This window comes from Centruroides sculpturatus, unplaced genomic scaffold, assembly GCF_000671375.1.
Source record: "Centruroides sculpturatus isolate CEXI.00-Female unplaced genomic scaffold, Cexi_2.0 scaffold843, whole genome shotgun sequence".
In the NCBI taxonomy this organism is placed as follows: Eukaryota; Metazoa; Arthropoda; class Arachnida; order Scorpiones; family Buthidae; genus Centruroides; species Centruroides sculpturatus.
In genome coordinates, this window is record NW_019385174.1 from 135,084 (window position 1) to 153,853 (window position 18,770).

The 18,770-nt window shown below is 31.7% G+C and overlaps 1 protein-coding gene across 1 annotated transcript in view; it reads left to right on the forward strand.

The window, feature by feature from the left end:
- The first annotated feature begins 3,568 nt into the window (after positions 1–3,568).
- The window catches only part of LOC111635739 (replication factor C subunit 2-like), a 25,010-nt gene continuing 9,808 nt past the window's right edge, over positions 3,569–18,770 (forward strand). The window contains exons 1-4 of the mRNA XM_023380806.1: positions 3,569–3,713; positions 5,826–5,895; positions 12,937–12,978; positions 13,094–13,200. Of these exons, the coding sequence (XP_023236574.1) occupies positions 3,622–3,713; positions 5,826–5,895; positions 12,937–12,978; positions 13,094–13,200 (311 nt within the window). The 5' untranslated portion in view covers positions 3,569–3,621. The remainder of the gene's footprint in view (positions 3,714–5,825; positions 5,896–12,936; positions 12,979–13,093; positions 13,201–18,770) is intronic.

An 18,770-nucleotide genomic window follows, 5' to 3' on the forward strand; every position in this document is an offset into this window, starting at 1 on the left:
ATTTTTTTGTTCAATAATAAATGTGAATTCTTCTTCCTGGAAAAAATAAGACATTCCCTGAAAATAAGACCTAGCGCATTTTTCAGAGCAAAAATTAATATAAGACACTGTCTTATTTTCGGGGAAACACGGTATCTAATTATTTTTAAAATGTTCAAATTTTTCTAATTAATAACTTTCATTTTATAACAATATGCATTACTAGATTTAAGGATTAACAAATTTGTATATATATATATATATATATAAAATCATATTCACTATATGATTGTCGTAATAATTATTATTGTTATTACGACAATCCGGAATTTGTACCATATCAGTTGAGTTGTGTGTGTGAGGTCCGAGCGATACTGGAGAACACGTGTTAAAAACATCATAAAAGTGTCAATCAAGGGATTTGTCAATTGGGCTTTGATTCTAACGCTCGTAAAAATTGGAAACATCTAAATAAAATCGTAAAATAATAAAATTATTAATCGAGAGAAAAAAATAAGCTTTTAAATAATCTTAAAATGAGATGCAGAGCTGAGATTATGTGTCAGACTTATAAGAATTCGAAACAATTAAATACGAGCAGGAGTTTCAAGGTGCGATTAATTTCACTTGATCGGATTATTAAAATACAGTGTCGAATTAAACCTTTCGTAACACGAAATGGTCTGTCATCTGTCTAGATACAGGAAACCAACCAATCAAAAAGCTAGAGATCCGGGAAAGAGAATCTTTTAAAAACCTGGATCTCGAGGACAAAGGCAGACTTTTCCCTGCCTCCTCTTGTGAAGTTAACTGTACAGACTTCTTCCAGACTTCGCCCAGCCTCTGATAGTGACAACCACTGTCCAGACTTTCCGCAGCTTCCAACTGTATTCAATTATCCAGACTTTTCCCTGCCTCCCCCATGTGGACACCATCCTGTCTGAGCTTCGGGCTATCACCCTTCATCACTGGACCTCCCACACTATCGAAACATCGACTGACTGCCCCGGAGCCAATGACTCAACTGTCCATCGCCTCCAGAAGACAAAACACGCTAGATTGTAAGCCTTAGTATAAATAAACGGATTTGTTTGTCACTGCAGCTATTTGCCTCACTTTCCTTCACCCCACATACGAAAATCCTGACATTTGGTAATCCCCAATTCGGCAACTTCGCAGTTGTATTCTTGAATAAATGTTTGAAAGATTACAGACTTCAATGTTGAACTCAATAGCGTAAAATAATATTGAATTCAACATTAATTTCACATTCAAAAACTGGAGTCTTTCACGAATATTATCTGGCAAATGGATTCGTTTTAAAATATAACTGCAATTCATCATTTACGTCTCAGCATTCGAGAAATGATCTACTGAGAGAAAATTATAGTCCGAATGATTATAGAGAAAATAAAAAATGCTATAATACTTATATTACGGTACATGTGATTATCACTATATTACACTTAATACATTTTTAATGGTAATTTTGGAAACAATGACTATTATCTTCTAGTTATTTTATATAAAAAAATTTAATAAAACATGTTGTTTTGTAATATAGAGCCTGTCTGCAAAGTAAAGCCAAAACTTTGAGCTATTAATTGTTGAAAACAAAACTTTATGAAAACAAGAAAATTTGCAAATTCTTACATGAAAAATAATAGTAATTCAAACACAAATTATTATTGTATTTACTTTCAGGCACTTGGCAATTTTTATCATCAAATTTTATTTAGTTGAATAACTAAATAAAATTTGATCATAAAATAAAATTTACATCAACTAAATAAAATTTGATGATAAAAATTGCCAAGTGCCTGAAAGTAAATACAATAATAATTTGTGTTTGAATTACTACTAATAACTACTAGCACGGTTTCAAAATACCAAAACAAATGAAAAATAATGTTTATTTTGCATTCATCCTTTCTTTTGTACAGTTTTGCGTAATTTATAAGTACAGGTAAAATGTTTTGATTTACATAAAAGTAGCATTTACAAATAGCAAAACAGTGACGGTCCGAGTGACTAGGGTGGCATCCTACCGTTTTGGAGGATCCAGGATCGAATTCGGTCGAAAAACAGTGGTTCGTCCGAATATTTCGGTTCACATTTCCCACCATCCGGCCGCCCCACTGTGGAAATGACCCAATCCACGATGGACTTGATAAAAAGGCCCCCTTAGTACTCACAATTATCGAGGTGAACCGATAATTGTATTTCAACCGTTCGGTTCTAGTTCGTAGGACAGTGATTCTCGACCGCTGTGCCGCGAGATATTTCAAATGTGCCACCACTGCGAATATGCATACATAAGCGTGGTCAGACAAGTAGATCAATCGGTTCTGCTTTCCTATGGCATATTTGAAAATTGTAACCGGTGTTACCGGTAAATGCGAAGGCGGTTAAAAAATGTGACCTAAGTAGCCAACCGTGTTTAAAAATCATTGTTATGACGTCACCGGTTGTCCTGCGGTACTTACCGAAGTAACTGTGTATGCCGCCAAATTTTTAAATTATCAAGTGTACCGTTACGAAAAAAAGGTTGAGAATCACTGTCGTAGGATATGGCCTATATTTCGTCAATTGCAACTATCAGAAGAACGATGGATTCTCCTTCAGGCCTTTTTTTTATTAACTCCTTCCGCCCTGTGGGCATTAAGAGGGCCTCTTTTTGCAAGCCCATTATGGGTTCGGCCAGGCCCACAATGGGAACTGCCGAGTGGTGAGGGACGGGGCCCGACATATCCGGACGGACCAACCACCGAAAAATTTCTGGGGATATTTCGACCCGTTCGGATTCGAGCCCAGGTCCCCCAGAGCGGTAGGCTGCCACCTTGACCGCTTGGCCATCCGGCCTTCTCCTTCAGGCCTGTAACGCTTTAGTCATATTCGAGCAATTTCCATTCGTTGCCCTTTCTGCATCGTTCAGAGCTTGAGGCACTTGCAGCAATTTTGCGCATTTCCAGCGTCTTCGTCAAGATATGGTAAACACTGAGTTGCAATGCCTATTTCGGCACTCATTTCATGGCGTGTCCAACGACTATCATTCTCTAGTAACCTTAAAACGGCTTCTGCACGTTGTTTGTCTATTGCAATGATTGAATGGCCGCCACCATGCATAATCTCGGTATTCTTTCTTCCGTGGTTAAAGCCGAAAGCCTTCGACTAATCGGGTAACAGTACGAAATGGCAATGCAACATTACCACATGCCTCACGCAAATCTTCTTCATCATCTGAGACAAATCAACATGTCACACTCTCTGGGGAAGCTAGGATCGAATCTGGACAGGAAATCCCAGGAATTTTTCACAAGAGCTCCGTCTCTCACCACCCAGCTTCGTTTTGGGCTTGGCAAAACCCACGATCAACTTGCTAAAAAGTCTCTCTCAGTGTCCAAATGGCGGAAAAAGTTTTAAAAAACCTCATGAGACAAAAATAATTAAAAACGAAAAATAAACTATTTTAATTAAAAATTAACATTTAATTTACTTTTATTTTACATTTATTTATAATTTTTTAATTTTTCATATTTGTTATGATGTATATTACGGTGACGTCATATAGCTGGCGGTAGTGAGCTCACTGGTTGGCGGGAATTCTACGAATGGTGTGGGTTTGTTTATCAAAGAGTTAAAATGGAAGAAAATTTAATGGAAGTAGATGAGAAGATTACAAAACAAGATCCGAATATTTCAAGCGAAATAAAGAAAAAAGAAAACATTCCATGGTAATTGATGAATAATAATTTTAAACTTTCCAACATAACTGTGCACTTTAAATTCAATATTTATAATAAAACTTAGACTTTTAAATACAGTCTAAAGTTTAACGTGTTGATTTTTCTCTAGTTAAATTAATCTCTTCTGATTTGTTTACATCAGTTATAGCAAATTTAATGCAATTATAAATTAATATAGTTAATCTCAATTTTTTCTCAGTGATTACCAATAACAGTTTTAAAAATATAGCATTAAAATTCTTATACTTTGCCTATACAGTGGAAACTTGATTATCCAAATCAGGGATATTTCGAATAATCCGGAAACTCCTTTGTTTTTACGTTTTAGTTACATCAAACACTGCATTTAAAAGTTTTGCGAACAATAAATAGTTTTTTTAACTCTTTCTGCCCCATGGGCACTAAAAGGACCTCTTAGCAAGCCCATTATGGGCTTGGCCAGGTTCACAATGGGGTGGCTGGGTAGTGGGGGATGGGGCCCGACCTATCTGGATGGACCATCTTCCAAAAAATTCCTGGGGATTTTTTGACTTGTCTGGATTTGATCCCAGATTCCCCAGAGTGGTAAGCTGCCACCTTGACTGCTTGCCCATCCAGCTTCAAACATTAAATAGTGTAATGCAATTATTGTATTTGAAGATAAATTAATCCACTCAAAATCTAAAGTAATGTAAATGTCCTAGTTTTGTGGTGCTACAGTTGAAAGATGATGTAGTGATTTCCAGTTACATAGAGTGTTTGGTGTATTATATACTCTGTGGCAGCGGTCTGCAACCTTTCTGACCTCACAGACCACTAAACCCACAATTTCAAATTCTGTAGACCACTATCATGAATTTTTTAAATGATACAAAATCTCTAGAATAATGATCATAAAAGTTCAATTTTACTATATTAATATGAAACTCGCTTGTTTAATTATAACAAATTAATGCAAGCCTAAAGTTTGTTACTGCTTGTTTGAAATAAGTTTATGGATTCTTAGTGCTTTTCCATGAAGGACAACAATCGCACTCACAATATTGTTTATTGTTCATTATTTATTGATAACAGTCACTTCGTACTTGATTTTAGATTAAATAAAAAACTCCCAATGAGTGAAAAAAGGTAACTAAGCATTTTGCATTTCTTTCATAATATTTCACATAACATTAAGTTGATGAATGTCCAAATTTCTCCATAGAACACCCAAATTTTCTCGTGGACTATCAGTTGCCAACTGCTGCTCTGTGTTATGTACAGCACTACATTTTCTACTTTTTTTAGTTTTGAAAACTCAGACAGCCAGGCATTTCAGGTAACTGAGTTTCCACTATATTTGTCAAAGATCAATAATGTCCATTAAAAATTTTGTAAATAAAATAACATACGAAAGCATCTAATTAAAATATATGGCAACTTTATGTATAACAATTACATAATGATTTTTAAGAAATAATTGAATTTTTAATAAACCTTACAAAATTTTCTGTTTTACACTTCATTTGCATTTTTCTAAAATAATAAAATCTGGAAAAATAAGTTTACTCCTTACTTATCTGTTATAGTTATTATATTTTACAGTGTATAAGACACTTGCATTTCAGCCTAGAGTATTTAGGGGGGAAGTATTTATTGTATTTAAGTCATCCCATGTCTAGTTAAAAAAGTAAAACTAAAATGTGCACTTCTATTTATCAGAAAAAAAGAGGAATTTATAAGAAGTCATGTACAATTAAATTTTATCATTAAAATATTCAACATGAATACATGCAATTGTTATAGCAAAAAATAATATGTTATTGTTTAATTAATATGATTCAAGAGTTAGGCTAGATAGAGGTTACCTGTAGCCTACTGAAACTTTAGGGTATTCATTAGATTATGGGAGATTGGAACTTCACAAATAAGACATTTTAAAAATATATTTTTGGACAAATGTCCATCTTAAATACCAAAAAATTCATTGTTTAGTATTTCAACATTTTATACTTATGAATTTGTTACTTATGAAATTGAAATAAGTGATAATTGTATTTCAACTAATTAATTAATTTTAGAATTTAATAATAATAATTACCTTTTAAATTGATAGTTATGAATAAAAAAAAATTTTTATAGGGTTGAAAAATATCGACCTGTCCGATTTATTGATGTTGTTGGAAATGAAGAAATGATATCTCGTTTTGAGGTAATGAAATTCCTTTTTGTTTTAATACATACACTTATTGCAATATTCATAATTTTGTTGTTGAAAACATATGTTGTTTTATGATTAGATTATTGACCATTCAAGTGTTAAATATTTTTTGTATTACTAATTACAAATTTAAAAATTTTAAGATTAACTTTTCATTGTTTGTGTGACATTTAAGATATACAGTAAGACCCTAATTAATGCGGGGGATGCGTTCCTAGACAACAAAGCACTAAGTGAAACAGCATTAAACGAGACCATTTTAACATGGAGTAAAGAGGGATAGGGGAACATGCAACCAAAAATTTTTAAAAATTTACTTTAATTTTAAGTTATTTTTATATTAATTTGTACAATAATATATGTTAAATAACACATAAACATATGCACACAGAAATGTATAATAGTATATTAATTAGTTCATTTTTTGTGATGAAGATACTGACTTTTCTGAAAATCTTGGTTTTTTGCAATAAAGCTGTGAAGTTTCATTTGTTGCTTTTTTTCTCTCATTAAGCAAATGTTGGTAGCAGAAGATTGCATCCAAAATGCCTCGTTTTGCTTTTGCACTCCTTTCAAAATCTAGATCATATGCTACAATTTGATCAACGATTTCAGTTATTGTTACCAAACTTTTATTAAGGAAATCTGTAGCAAGTTCTTTGGGTTCTTCATTTTCAGAATTTCTATTTTCAAGTTCTACATGAATTCCTTGTTCTGCCAGTTCTTGAAGTCATTATTGGTAAGGCTTTTACCAGAAACCTGCAGTAACTCCCCAATATCCTGCTTGTCTACATTACATCTCCTGTATCAATTAAGTTGACAATTTGGTCAATATAACGATACAGTGATAGGCTCTTCTCGTTGAGAATTCTTGGATACCTTCAGCCATAACTTCTTCCATACTCCATTCATGCATTTATCAGTTAATTCTTGCCAAGCCAAGTCGCTTTTCCTATGGCATCCATGATGTTATACTTTTTTTCCAAAATTGCACAAAACAAACATAGATTTAAGCAAAGTACAGTGCTATGACGAATTGCAACCTTTTGCTGATTGGTTCGTGTTTGGAAAAAATCATATTATATATGAATCGATGAAATATTGCGTTAATTTGAATCAACGTATATTTTGAGCATTTTTTTTTAGGCATCAAGCAGACCGCATTATATTGAATCAGCATTAACCTGTCCTACATTGTTCCTGAAAATATTCGTGTTGACCTCATTGACTTGCATGGGAGATCCCGAATATTTTCGTGTTTACATCGAAATGTTTTTGATATTAGATGTCGCTATGCATCACAATTTTTATATTAAATATTACTTTTAAAATATAAGTTTTTTCAGAAATTTACATTTACATCTGATTTAGTTTACATGGAGCATGAAGATGGAAATTACGAGTATTATTTAAATCCGTTCGTTTTCAAGTTCTTCATATATTAAAATTACGAATCTTCTCACATATAGTTTTATTCTTTTCTCTTTTTCTTTCGGTGTTCTTAGAAATGTTATTAAAATTTTTAGTGTAAATATTAGTGTGTGTTTTTTAATGCTAATGTAATGTATACCGGTAATACTAATACTTTTGTTTTCAAAAAATCGTACTTCAACAACACCACAGATTTAAACTGAGACCATCTACTTAGTATAACTAGCGGATAATTACAGAACGATTCCGTAGCCGTAGTTTTTTTTACCACGATATGTCGCTACTTGGTGAGATGAAGCAGCTCCACATGCGTAATTTTACGTTACTGTATGTTGTGACGCCACTGAACTACGTGTCGAAACGCAATCGATGTAAATACACTACAGTCAGAATTAATTTATTACAAACAATATTTGCAATAGTTCGTTTCTTGAACAACAAATTTGTCTTTTGTCTGATAATAAATGTTTATGTTGTACCTTTAAAACAGGACTATTCTTCATTATTTTTATTAAAATATTTTAAATTAAACAGTATATTATAAAAGTTATTGTAAAGAATGTGTAAACTTTCCTTCTTAAATTCTTTTAATCTCATAATTTTCCTGCTGAATTTTCAACCTCTTAGTCGGAATTTCTGATTATTTTTGTATTATTTAATAAAATTATTCATTGCTATTTAAAAATAATTTAAATGTTTTATATTAAAAAATTTGTAATATTTTATTTTACAATTAACGTTTATCTTTGAAATGTTCTACAAAACCAAACTCAATTTTCTTCATAAGCATCCTCGTTTTGTTTTCACGAGATTTTTAAAAAACTTAACCCTGGCCAATACCAAGTGTTAAGTGTATCTTGTGTAATTTAAGTACAGTCTTTTGAATTGGTAGTTTATTGTGAATTTTCATCGCATAGTGGCTTTTGGTCAATTTTACAGCCTGTACAATAACATGTAAAAAAAAGATAAAAATAGACCGTGTTATCGCGATATCGCAAAAAAATAGGAGCGCCAGAGTAATGAAGAAAGAAGCAATACGGTGTCTTCATTCTATTTCTAAATAATTAGAAAGTGAATAAAAAGAATCATGTTATATATTATTTTGGTTTTATTGAAAATGATCGTATAATAACGGCGATTGAAATAATCGATAGATAATGTAATTCGGGAAAACAGACTTGTAAGAAATAGCGATATTTTAAAAATTACACGAGTTTGATTACGTCTTTTGTAGCCAGAAAAAATGGCGGCTCAGTGTTTTAATACATATCAGTTACACTTTGTTTAAAAGTATGAATGATTTAAAAGCAACCACTTAAAGTTGTCGTTGTTTACATCGATTGAAATATGAAATAATTATTTCTCAAATTCTGTTAGAAAGAAGTTACAGATTAATCAAAAGATCTTNTTAAGTTGACAATTTGGTCAATATAACGATACAGTGATAGGCTCTTCTCGTTGAGAATTCTTGGATACCTTCAGCCATAACTTCTTCCATACTCCATTCATGCATTTATCAGTTAATTCTTGCCAAGCCAAGTCGCTTTTCCTATGGCATCCATGATGTTATACTTTTTTTCCAAAATTGCACAAAACAAACATAGATTTAAGCAAAGTACAGTGCTATGACGAATTGCAACCTTTTGCTGATTGGTTCGTGTTTGGAAAAAATCATATTATATATGAATCGATGAAATATTGCGTTAATTTGAATCAACGTATATTTTGAGCATTTTTTTTTAGGCATCAAGCAGACCGCATTATATTGAATCAGCATTAACCTGTCCTACATTGTTCCTGAAAATATTCGTGTTGACCTCATTGACTTGCATGGGAGATCCCGAATATTTTCGTGTTTACATCGAAATGTTTTTGATATTAGATGTCGCTATGCATCACAATTTTTATATTAAAACAAACTTTTAAAATATAAGTTTTTTGTTTCTATATTATTCAATATATTTATTTTGTTTGTGCAACATAAAAAATAATTTTTAACGATACAGTAAACACTATTATTATTTAAAAAAAAAAAGTTACATTGACGAAAATTCAATATGGCGTCACAGGCAACAAATAAAAATTTTAACATCAAATAGGTTAAATGAGGCAGCATTAAGTGGGGTCTTACTGTACTATGATCCCTAATGTATTTTATCATTTCTAAATTACACAAGAATGTGCATGTTGGCATTTAAATATCTTATTAAATGAGAAATGTTTTCATCATGTTTTGTTAATATCAATCTAAATCAGTGATTCTCAAACTTTTTTGATCCACCGCCCCCTTTGTTCCATAAAGTTATACCCAACGCCCCTTAACCCATTTTCTCTTGTGTGAGAAAAGGATTGGAAATATTCTTAGGAAAACTTTTCTATGAATCTCACACTTTGTGCCCTTACTGTACATNGGTTTATGGACCCAAAAAAATGTTGGGGTGGACAAACGCCCCACTGCACTAATGCCAAAAAAAAACTCAGTGCACTAACGCAGGGTTAATCGATGTGTAAATTTTAAGTAAAAGACGATTAACAAACAAGTCGTTTTCTATTTTTAATATCGTTTTTGATAATATAAAAATTTTTAATTAACAATTTTTTTGAATAAATAACCTGAGATTTGACGATAAAATAATAATAAAAAAATTGCCATTCGTACTGGGGCATTGAGAACATCTAGTCTATAAGAATATTAAATGTACAATTTTTTTTTGGATAAATAACAATAAATAACCTGAGATTTGATGATAAAATCAAAAAACACATCATTTGTACTTTTCTAGCAATAACTTTAATTGCAGAAGATATGTTTATTAAAAGTTTGGAAAGTTTTGTATTTGATTGTGGAACGGTAATGTCTTGAGGATGGCCTATTAGAAGTAGGCTGAAAACATTTGAACTAAATAAATAATAAGCTCAGCAAATTGTTTGGTGTTTGATTATATTTGATATGTTTATTCCTGGACATAAAAATGACTATTAATTGATTTATTATTATTTATTTTTAACTTCCATAATAATAAAAATGGGTCACAATCATTTTACTTTTTATTACACTTTTCGCAGACACCCTGACGTCCCTGTACCCCAAATTAATTTTAATTTGCCACAGACCCTATTAGTGGTTCCGGGGACCCCGAGGAGTCTGTAGAAACCACTTTGGGAAACAGTGGTCTAAATTATCTTAACAAAATGAATGTAATCATGTACAAATTCTATAATAATACACTACATAAAAAAATTTTTCTATGACATATATAGTTTTTTTAAGTATAAGAAAGTTTTTACATTTATTTTTATTTGTTTTTTAATTAAATATGTTAATGTTTACTCAAATGTAAAATGTCATTGAATCTAAAAGGCCCTTTAATTTTACACTATAAAAAAATTGTATGATTAAGTATAGGTGTTTGTATTGTGACAGATTTATATATCTATAATATTCTAATACACTTGTGATGATATGTGAAAAAATGAAAAAGTTTAAAATTCTATATATTTGTAATATAATACATAAATATTTTTTGTATTGTTAATTTTTTGACTAATTCTTTTGTGTTAATGTTCAAATTTTAATTTTTAGTTTCCATCCACTAGTTTTCATACAAATTTTTTTTATGATTATGATAAAAATTAAATCATGGAATCTCATATTCTTAGGAGTACTTATAATATTTAATAAATATAATAGAAGATTAAATTTGTTTGCTAGATCAGTGGTGCTCAAACTTCATTGGAGAATTAAATTGCTCATGTGAGATTCAGCCTGGGGTACAGGGTAGGTTGTTACGCCTGTATCACTTACTAGGCAGCTAGTTGGTAGGACTAGTTCTCTGTCGTCTACAAGAATGGCCTTTCCCAAACTTAGGGGAACGAGTGTGGAGGGCTTTACTGTTAAATTATAATTTAGAGCGGAAGTTGGTGATGGCGAATTCACCTTCTTCCTTACGTCAGGGTCCCGACACCAGTTTATCAGTTATTTTACATGTGGATAAACACGCGTGGGGCAATCTTATTCAGATAATAATTAAGAGTCATTTCTTTATAAAATAAACAAGAGTAAATTTAATTAAACGTAAACAAATAATGGGAATACAATTATATGATAAGGAGATTACCACTACTAATTATAGTCAATAAGTCGTGCGAGAAAGGGACTTATATCTAACCGATACACGATTGAGAGAGATAGCTTACAAAATCATTTACAAACATACAACCTGATCGTTGTCTTTACTCTTCGGCTCTGTATATGAAGTATTTGTTCACTCCTTGAATTCTCTGTCTTCTTTCCTCTGGAGAGATCAACTTAACTGGGTGTATTTCTACTCTCAATCCTTCGTATATTGTTTAACTCATAGTATAGGCGTTGGCCTTTAAGAGCAAATATGTATGGAGTCCTGACTCTTCTATGTCTGTCGATGAACTCCCCGAATTCTGATAAATTCCTGCTATATCTCATGATTTACGACCAATCATCTGCCAGAAACTCTTTCATGTGAACGGATGAAAGGGGCATCAAACAGGGGTAGATAGTTCCCATCTGAGCGAGATTTTTAGCGGATAAGGGAAAAACAGAGGATGTACGAACTTCCCTCAAAGGAAGTAGCATCTGTTATCTATCTTTCCCACGTTGGAAAACGTTACTTTCTCACCAAAACGAAATAATATTTTATGACAAATTTTTAACATTATTAATAAAATTACTATTTTAGACCCAGGGTCTATTCAGATCTCACATTCATAAATCATTAGTATGCAGATCACAAATATTTTGTATATTCCATATATACAAAAAGTAGGCATATTTTTATCATTTATAAGTGTTGTGTTAACAATTGCCCCATACCATAGTTTGGGCATCACTGTACTAGACTATAAAATTATTTGAAATGAGTTGCAGTACAGATATTTTAAGCATATTTGGATGTATATACAGTAAATTGTGGAATAATTTGTTTATTAATGAACTAAGCAATATAATTCATTCATAATAACTATGCTAAAACAGTTGTAATGTTTTTTATAACAAATTTTATCATAGTGAAATCTTAAAATATATAAATTTAAATAAATATTTTAAACTGACTGTATAAGACTATAACTACTAACAAAAAAGTGTTTTATGTTTGACTATACAGTAATTCATTTTATTTGTAACCACTTCAAACTTTTACCAGCAAAGTTATTATTTAATTTAAAAGATAAGAAAAGTTTACTGGTTATATCAGTAAAACTTCTAACTCAATAACCAAAAAAACCCAGTAAAACAAACACTACCCTATCAGCATATGCCAGAGATCCAGATGTGAAAGTCCACTTTTGAAATTCAGTTAAGTCACTTTCGAAATTCTGAAAACTAAACTGAATTTTATAGAATTTGAACTGATTTATAAAAACAAGCTAATAAATAAAGTATAGTATAGTGACAATTTCTATGATATATTACATTAGTGTAGTTACCGTGTTTCATTAGAAAAATTTTATATTTAACTATTATGATCACTAAGGATATGTTAAATTATATAAAATAATATGAATAAAAGTATTTATTTTACATTTATTTACATATTTTATAACAACAATTTATAAATTTTACAGATTTTTGCAAAAGAAGGAAACCTACCAAATATTATTTTAGCTGTAAGTACATTAAATATGATTGTAATTTGTTTCATTTTGGTGCTTATACCATTCTATGAAATCAATATAATTTTGTTTTCATTATATTCTATTAATCCATTTATTTGTTTTAAAGGGTCCGCCAGGAGTGGGTAAAACAACTACAATTCTTTGTTTAGCAAGAGAAATGCTTGGACCAGCTTTCAAAGATGCTGTATTAGAATTAAATGCATCTAATGACAGGTAATGTAAATATTGTGAACTAGTTACATTAAATTATATACAGGTAGGCCTCCTACAACGTGGTAGATACGTTCCTTGAAAATACTGCATTGTGGGATATTGCGTTATAGGAGACACCAACTCAATACAAAAACTGGAATTCGGTTCTAAAAAGAGAAAAACTTAGCGTTTGATTAGCATTTTTTGAATTTTTCAAACCAGCCATTGGTAGCCATGAATTTAACACTGGTTTCATCAGCTGACCAGTGGCGTAGCATAGTGGGGGTGGCAAAATTTCACAATAAATAGTAATAATATCTTGTAAAGATTTGAATCACTTCATTTCATATTTTTGTCGCACCTTTGATTCGGACCGATTGAAATGAGCACGGAATTGTTCATTACTTATTCTGTGACAAAATTGAATTTTAGTCTTTTAAATTGAGATACCTAAATAAGGGGCAGCGAAATTTTCCTCCATCCCAGGCAGCTAACACCCACACTACGCCACTGCAGCTGACGACTGTCCCATTTGTTTTAAATAATCAAATATTTTTAAGGCTTTGTGTTTAAGTGCAGTTTTATTTAAAGGCAACCATTTCTTGTTCATATCTTCTACCCATAATATTAGCACTTGTTCCATTTTTTACATTATAGGTGCTCTTGGACCAGCAACATTTTTTGCAAGAATAGATGATCCGGATGCGACCAAATTTCTAATCTTTTCTCCCAATTGCTTAATAGACCGAATAGTCGACTCATTTAAATTAAAATGCCTACTAATATCAGCTATCTGCTCTTGATTTTTAATTCGATCCAAAATTTCTATCTTTGAAGAGTTATAAATTTCCTTTTTAACGATGGTTCTTTTCATTCGGCATTGTTATGGCTAAAATTTTTTCAATCAGTTTTGTGGACAGTAAAAATCGCAAAAAATAACTTTTCTTCACTATGTTCTTAAAAATATACACCCAATAGAAGTTTAAGTACTGTATTTTGGACCATTTTTGCTGTCCCCACTTATTGAAACAGTATAAATGATGGAAAATTTAGTGATATATTTGAGTGTTTACGGTAACTGATGCACATCTGTCTAGAAACTGGTCTTTCCCTGAAACTTTCAAGAGAATAAATAACACGCCAACAGCGACAAACAGCTGTTTTCAAGGACATTTAGTTCTGTATGCCGAATTGTGGTTTGTATCATGTGATCCGTTGCGATTTTTCTGTTATGTGAAAGATAATTCGTTTCTAAATACCGTAAACCGCATTGTAAGAAAATTTCCACATTTTTCCAACCGTGTTGGAGGGAAAATGCATTGTAAAGGTACCACGTTGTAGGAGGCCTACCTGTAATTAAATTTATTGTGAATGAGTTAAATACTGCTTAGTTTTACAACAAGCTAATTCAATTAATATAAAATTACAGTGTGAGAAAGAAAGTCACTTAATACCCCTGCTATAGAATATAGAATGTACCCAAAGAATGTACATTGAGCACATATAATGTACATGTAATGTGTATAACTCTAATCATTTGTGGTAGGTCAATAAATCTTTCAGCAATCAATTTCTTGTGACGTTCTGATCTAAATGATGTGTCACATAACCTTCTTCCCATTATTTACAGTTTTGGAGTTGTATTCAAGATAGTGGCCATGCATCATGTAACATATATCAATCTAAAACCCCGTTTGCACCGAGCATTTTGATCTAGATTGTAACCAAGGTCGGCGACAATGCCGTGGTGCTACCTTTCTCAACCATTTCAATCTCAACTGAAACGAGGTTCAATCGTGATCAATTCAAGGGAGTTCTTGAAACTAGATCCAGTCATAAGAGAGATCCCAGAGAAATAAAACAGACATATGGAGAGACGATGACATCTGTCTATTATTAAATATATGACAAGAAAAAGTATTTATTTCTAACCAAAACTTCCATTTTGTTTGTTGGTGTTTGTGACTAACTGTGCAGTTATGTCAGTTTTATCATTGCGTGTAATAACCGGGTTCTTCTCAAGCGGACTGCCTATGCAAACAGCATGACATTCAACTGGCAACAGTCACAATCAAGATTGTAGGTAAATCGAGATCAAAGCGAGTTGTGGATTGTATGCAAACATAATATAACAGATGTGTGTTACACACATTTGGTCTAATGCATCCTTTCTCAAAGTGGGCAATAATGCCCCCTTGTGGGCATTGGAGGCTTTCAGGGGGGCAGTAGAAGGCTCAGTGATTAAATATGAGTTTTATTTCTTCTAGTTGAAACATCCTTTGATCTCAGAAATAGGATATGGGTCACACCCTATCTATTCTATCCATATAATAATGCATGTTTAAACATTATATTTGCAATAACTGTTTTTAAGATACCTTTTTACATTACCATCTGTTGCATAAATTAAAAAATATGGGGGCACTAGATTTTTTTTTATCTCAAAGTGGGTCTAATGTGTTTCTGACATGAGCAAATTAACTTTGGGTACATTTTACAGGTGTTAACTGATTTTCTTTCCCATCCTGTAGAATAAATAAGTTTTACTATCTTAAAATAGGTATAGATGATGCATTCTTATGTGCCAGTTGTTAATTTCATCTCCTTGTATAGTTTTCCAGTTTTATTTGTTTGTGACTGTATTGCTGGAAAAACATATTGGCTAACTTCAAACCATTATTCTGATTCATTTTGCACAATTGGTGAGAACTTAGTAATAATAATGTAAATATAATGGACTGATGCTGCTTTCATTACCAATAGCTAGCAGAGATTGTAACAAAAATTTCACTTGTATTCTATGAACATGGACCTTGATAATCTGAGTAACATCCTATACTAATATTAAGTTTAGAACAGATTAGTAACATTTTGCTACTTTTGCCCTCAGAAATGAGTGGCTTTTTATACATGCAGCTAGCTAGATGTTTATAATTCATCTGTTTTTTTTTTTTTTTATACAAATCAGATGATAAAAAGATCCATTCTGGATCAGATTCTACTAATGATTTCTTTCTTGCCATATTGGCATTAACAGCCCTACCAGAAAATTATATTCTCATTAGCATTGCTGCATAGTTAATATAAGGTACTGATGACTGTATTCATCAACAATGTCTTAAATTGAGAGTTTTGTAATCCAAAATTTTGAGCTGGTATCTTTAAATTAATTTAATTAAGAGTTACTTCACTTTTCATAATCACTAACTTCATTAAACACAGGATTACGAAATACTCAAAGTGGAGAGCTATGTTACAAGCTCTCTGATTTGTCTGAGTGCATATGACATGTCTATATGAATTGCCATGCATAAACTGCTTAAGTGATTTCAAAGCTTAATTAATAAATGATAGATTCCAGCAGTAAAAGAAACTATACTAATTTCAAGACAGTAGTAATATTAGAATCAGACAATCTGCTAAATTATTGGGCTATAATAAGGTTAAGTTAATAATTAAATACGAAGTAATTTATCAAGAGGTAGATGGTTATGCCATTATCTCATGATAATTTTAATAATTATTGATCACATCCGTCACCTGGAGGCCTGGGAGATTTATAAAGCCAACATTGGGGGCACCTGCATCAACTTTAACGACAGAGAGACGATCGCGCAGGTGTGGAGATACTTATTCGAAGAATTCAAAGTGGGACAAGTGGAGGGGTGAAACGCGATATGTGCATTATTTACATCTCGGGTGTCATCACTCCAACGGTCAAGAGGAGACACTGTTTAGTCACCACCTGAAGAAGACCTCGGTGGAGGTTGAAAACATTAGTGAAGTTTGTTAGAGACAACACTGTTATAAAAAGGTTTTCTGGATTGTTAATAGGCATACATTGCTACTTTGTATTGTGTATGGATACATTTTTTAAATTATAATTTAAGCATGTTATGCATGTAAACTTCTTGTTAAATTTATGGTAAATTCTAGTTAAAATGCTTTTATAAGTGTATTTTACGGAATCTGGAATGGATTAATCTGATTTACATTATTCCTTATGGGAAAAATTTGTTTGGTATTTGAACAGCCTTCTGGAATGAACTAAGTTTGAGTACCGAGCACCACTTTATTTCAGTTATGTATGTGATATGTTAATTAATTAATTAATGAATTTTTTTTATAGAGCTATGTCAGATAGAAATAAAAAGTATCTCATAAAAGGTATTTCATTTCACTGGAATTAAAAGTACAGATTTTGGATCATCTAAAGAAATGAGAAAAAATATCATATGTTGCAAAAACTTTAAATTTATATGAAGCAACAATCCAGACCATACAAAGAAATAAAAATTAGAGCTTCTGTTACAATAGGATGTTCCATTTCTGTGAATATGACAGCATGTCCTAGAGAACTGATAATTGAGAAGATTGGAAAAGCTCTTAGCATTTGGATTGATGACTGTTTAAAAAACAGATTCCACTAGACACCAATCTTATTAAGCAGAAATATTTAAAAATTTGCAAGTATTTAAGAGAAAATGGAGAACAGCCTACTGGTTATGACTTTGTAGCTAGTAAAGATTGATTTGAGCATTTTAAAAAAACATTAAGCATTACAGAATGTAAAAATACAGGGGGAAACTGCATTGGCTGATAATGAAGCTGCCAAAAAATATCCAAAAGAATTGCAATATATTATTGGATGAGACGGATTCATGACACACCAGGTTTTTAGTGCTGATGAGATAAGTGGAAAAAAATGCCCAAGAGAGCATTTATTTCAAAAAAAGAAAAAGCTGCACCAGATTTTAAAGCATCGAAAGAATATGTAACATTACTTATGTGTAGTAATACATCAGGAAATCACATGGCAAAACCCATGCTAGTTTATAAATCTCTCAATCCTAGAGTAATGAAAAATCTAACTAAGAGTGCTTATGTTGGACTGCAAATAGAAAAACTTGGATATTACTGCTGATTTATTTAAGAAATGGTTACTAAACTATTTTGTACCAAGTGTAGAAAACTACTTAAAGTAAAAATAATCTGGATTTCAAAGTTTTACTAATATTGGATAATGCACCAAGCCACCCGAAAAATTTAAATTAGTCAAATGTTGAAATAATATTTTTTCACCGAATACAACTTTACTTCAGTCATTAGATCAGAGAATCATAGCCAAATCCATTACATCAAGAACTCTTTGCAATGAATTGTGAATAAAATAGATGACGAATCTACCGAAGTCATACAGGCATGGAAGCTGGTCATAATTTTGGACTGTATTAATGTCATACCTTTGTCTGTCAAAGAAATAAAACCATCAATATTATTGGGTTCGGAAAGTAATTTCGTTTTTTTTTACCACTAAACGGATTAGTCATATTTTTCCCACCATTTTCATTCTAAACTGTATTATCATTATATATTTTGACAGCTAGCATTTTAAGGCTTATTTGTAAAAAATTTTGTTTGATTTTGTGCAATTGTTTATTTTTGTGTCCCATCAAATATGGAAGATCGAAAGCAGCATTTTCGGCATATTTTGCTCTTTTATTACCAAAAAGGTAAGAATGCTGTTCAAACGAGAAAAAAAATTGTGTGATGTGTATCAAGATGTATTGACAGAATGACAGTGCCAAAAC